At 33.7% G+C, this 4,036-nt stretch overlaps 1 protein-coding gene across 1 annotated transcript in view; it reads left to right on the top strand.

Moving 5' to 3' along the window:
• Window positions 1-1,660, top strand: part of LOC102585209 (caffeoylshikimate esterase) — a 3,168-nt gene extending 1,508 nt beyond the window's left edge. The window contains exon 2 of the mRNA XM_006341604.2: window positions 944-1,660. Within this exon, the coding sequence (XP_006341666.1) occupies window positions 944-1,396 (453 nt within the window). The 3' untranslated portion in view covers window positions 1,397-1,660. The remainder of the gene's footprint in view (window positions 1-943) is intronic.
• The last annotated feature ends 2,376 nt before the right edge of the window (window positions 1,661-4,036 follow it).

The raw sequence follows: 4,036 nt of genomic DNA, 5'->3' as shown, positions 1-4,036 counted from the left end.
ATATATATATATATATATATATATACATAAAACAAAAATTTAGCCGTGTAATTTTCCAACGAAGGAGAAGGAGGTGCGGGGTAGATCAGCAATGCTTCCTGAATTGATCATACTCTTCAAATTTTGTTGTTTGATTTTATTAAACTCTGTCCGTGGACCTTGAGTTGTTACTCTCTTTGGGTCTAATTTGTTCAAACAAAACAAATTTTATGACAGAGGTTCACAAAGCTTAGCTAGTTAGAACTTAAGGACTAAGAATCCTTGTGTCATTGGTTCGAATCCACTTCTAAGCGGATAAAGGGTCTAACAGACACATTTGTGGCAGTGAACTGGATTCTGAATTCAAATGAAAGATTATTTTAAACATGTAATCCCTGTGATTCATAAGAAATACTTACTGATTTAAGAGAGACTAATGTCATGACCCGCCACTTCACAGTTCAAGTTTGGCACCAAAATAAGGGAGAAAAATCTAGAGTTGTGGGGAGGCCAGTAAGATTTCAATTGACAGCTGATCTTTGTTCTGTAGTGGCTATTAGTATGTTAATGCTAAACTTGTTCTGTATGTATTTAGATGAACTCCTGATGAGTCATGTTGATTCTTAAGAGAAAATTCAGGTAATGACTTATTAACAATGTAAAAATTTCATCAAGTAGTTTTTTAAGTAAGAAAGGTATCAATCTTGGTGCGACGGTCAAAAGAGATGAACACTTCAACCTGCCTAATGTGAATTGATCAAATTGTCAGTCTTAAATTATACTCGTACTACGTATTAATTCACATTTTGAGAATTATATTTGGATTTCAGAAAGTTCATAATTTTAATGATATATTTGAAAATCATGACTTAAGTTACTTCAATCAACTCTTTGGAAAAGAAGGGGACTATAATTTCTGGTGAAGGAAATATCAATAATGAGAGCTTTACTTTTCAACCCATAGGTACATTTATTCATGTATGGACTGCTATTTGGATTTGCCGATACATGGGCTGCCATGCCGGACAACAAGATGGTGGGCAAGGCTATCAGGGACCCTGAGAAACTGAAAATAATCGCAAGCAATCCCAGGAGATACACCGGGAAACCAAGGGTTGGAACTATGAGGGAGATTGCCAGGCAATGTGAATACGTCCAAAACAATTTCCACAAGGTGACTGCTCCATTTTTGACAGCGCATGGTACCTCGGATGGTCTTGCATGCCCTACGGGCTCAAAATTGTTGTATGAGAAGGCAAGCAGTGAGGACAAGACCCTCAAGATTTATGATGGAATGTATCATTCTTTGATCCAAGGGGAGCCTGATGATGCTGTCGCTATTGTTTTAGCTGATATGAGGGCTTGGATTGATGAGAGGGCTGAGAGGTATGGTCCAAAAATTAATGGCTCTGCATAATACTCTTCAACTTTGAACTCTGCTTAATCCATGTATTCTTTGGTGCTTGACCACAAATTTGATAGCAGTTGAGCGGACCACATTTGGCGAACTATATCCTTAACAGAAAGCATAGTAATTTTAATTATTATTCGTCCACGATATTCTCTCTACTTGTTGATTGAATATGCTACTGTTTCAATGTCTGGTAATATTGTAGTTGGTTGAAAATATGATATATGAAGTAAAGAGGGTTGGCAATTGGTAGAATTCCTATTTCTGGTACTTCAAAAAGACTCAGCGCAATGTCATTTTCAGTTACCTACTTGTTAGATAATAGAGATCAACTAAAGGCATCTTTTGACATTTCTATAACACATGGCGACTACTATGCTTATCTTTCATGTCTGGTGGAATTGGAAACATAATAATCAATAGGTAGGTAGAAGCAACATGGGACCTTATTCTGGTAATTTTTACACTACGACAGCCCAACAAACACAACAGCAACAATGAAAACTTTAATTTGAATTTCTTACCAAATTTAGGTCAATATAATCACGGTATGATCTGTATGTAATTCATATATACACATTATACATTAATTATACTGAGTATACATCAACAACGTCTAGGCGGGTAAAACAAAACTTTAGGCACCCAAGCTAAAATGATAGGATTCCCACAAATTTGTATATAGCACCAATTATAGGCATCCACGAAATAGTCTCCTTTAAAGAATAGGAAAATGTTGAGTATAAGGAAAATGGCATGTGGAGTGCAAGGCAAGGCTATCATTGCAGAGCACAAAAACAAAAAAATATTGGAGTAATGTAGAGAATGTGCTTACCAATAAGGTCCCACTTCCCACTCTTCAACAAAAATCATGCAATTTACAACCCTAAGCAACACTTTCTAAAATATGGTTGAATATATGGATAACTAATTAAATTTTATTTAGACATTCTAATTATAAATGTGATCACATTTTTCTATTGAATGTTATTTGGATTTTTGCGTGTATTGTCAAATAACCATTAAGTAGACAAGTTAGTCACTGATTTTGTTATATTTATTACTCTCAATAATTTTAAAATCTCAGGCATGTTTCAATTGATGTAAGAAAATATATTTTATGTAATTAACTATTTATATAAAAGATACTAAAGCACAGCACACACGCAAAGCCTTCTCTAAAATATGAATTGGAAGTGTCTACATAGTTCATTATCTGTTTATGGGCTTAATTTTTACCGGTGATAATTTGAATAAAATTAACTGAAAATTTTGAAGAATTTGTTGATGTATTCAACCTTCAAAAAGTAAAATAGTAAAACCTTATTTCTAAGTCTTGTATTCGATCATTCCCCATTTCCCTTCATGCCCATGCTCATTATTTTACCTAATGGACATCTAAGTAAAATTGAGAACTTCAAATTATAACATATGCTAATTTAATATAAATATAATTCTACAATTTTGTAGACATATATAGACATGAAAATGATATGCCCGAATTTTTATTCAATATCTGTCATTTTTCCTTGTTCTACTTTTTCTATCATCTCATCCATAAAGAACATTTTATGGGTGGCCTAAGTAAATACATTTGTTCCATTTTTGTCTCAAATATTTTTAGAGCATTCAGGAGTAGTATTCTCAGGTCCATTTAGTATTGTTTGAATTGGATTCTGGATAACAAGAGTATTTTGTTTCTTTTTCAAAATTAAATTGATTCTTAGTCCAATTGAGACATCTTCTCAACAAATTGACCCTTGACCCAAACATTTGGTCGATTCACTTAGGGTCAATATAGTTGCTCCTAAATGATCAAGAATCATTTCGAAAAGATATCGGTCACAACTTTATTCCTTCCCTCAAGTTGGGACCGCTCATGTGATGATTTCGGATTCATGAGTAGCTTTTTTATATATCTCACACAATTGACATTAATTATGTACGGATCGTCCAAATAAATACGTAAGAAAATTGGGATGAGATGATTGGACGCAAAAGGAAGTGCAAACAAAAATGGAGAGTACTTGTTGTAACATAAGTATAAATGAACCGTCAAAAAATGAAACGGGTCACGTGTATTGGGCTTACTTTTTGAAAGTCTGGAGGAGGTGACGGTGATTGATTTTGATATTTTTATATTTTGGCAACAATGAATGAAAGCACCGGCCTTAAACTGCTTGTGTGAACCACAAATCTGGAGAAAAAAGAGAATATGTCACGACGAATATATGTGAATGAACTTTTGGCCCAACTTGTTATCGTCTTTCACCTTAAAGTAGGCGTTTGGCCATGCGATACATATAACGATATGGTATCGTGAGGTGGAATCAGCGTTTGGACCTGCGATTTTACGCTGATTTCATCTCATGATTCCATATCATGAGAGGTGATACCATATTCTCCAAAAAACCATGATATGGAATTATATGGTGATTCCATATTATGATTTGAGATATTTTAATAGAATAATTGATCCATGAGTTTATATTTTGTTAAAACAACCCCACATTTATATCTACTAACCATTTGTTTCATATGTAAATAAAATTTATAATCACATCATTACTTTTAAAATTTATTATTCTCACCGACATAAAATTTAGTATTCTCACCAACATATAGTCACTTTAACTCACACCTCAC

Source organism: Solanum tuberosum, unplaced genomic scaffold (genome assembly GCF_000226075.1).
Source record: "Solanum tuberosum cultivar DM 1-3 516 R44 unplaced genomic scaffold, SolTub_3.0 scf00026, whole genome shotgun sequence".
Classification (NCBI taxonomy): Eukaryota; Viridiplantae; Streptophyta; class Magnoliopsida; order Solanales; family Solanaceae; genus Solanum; species Solanum tuberosum.
This window is presented reverse-complemented; position numbering and strand designations above follow the sequence as displayed.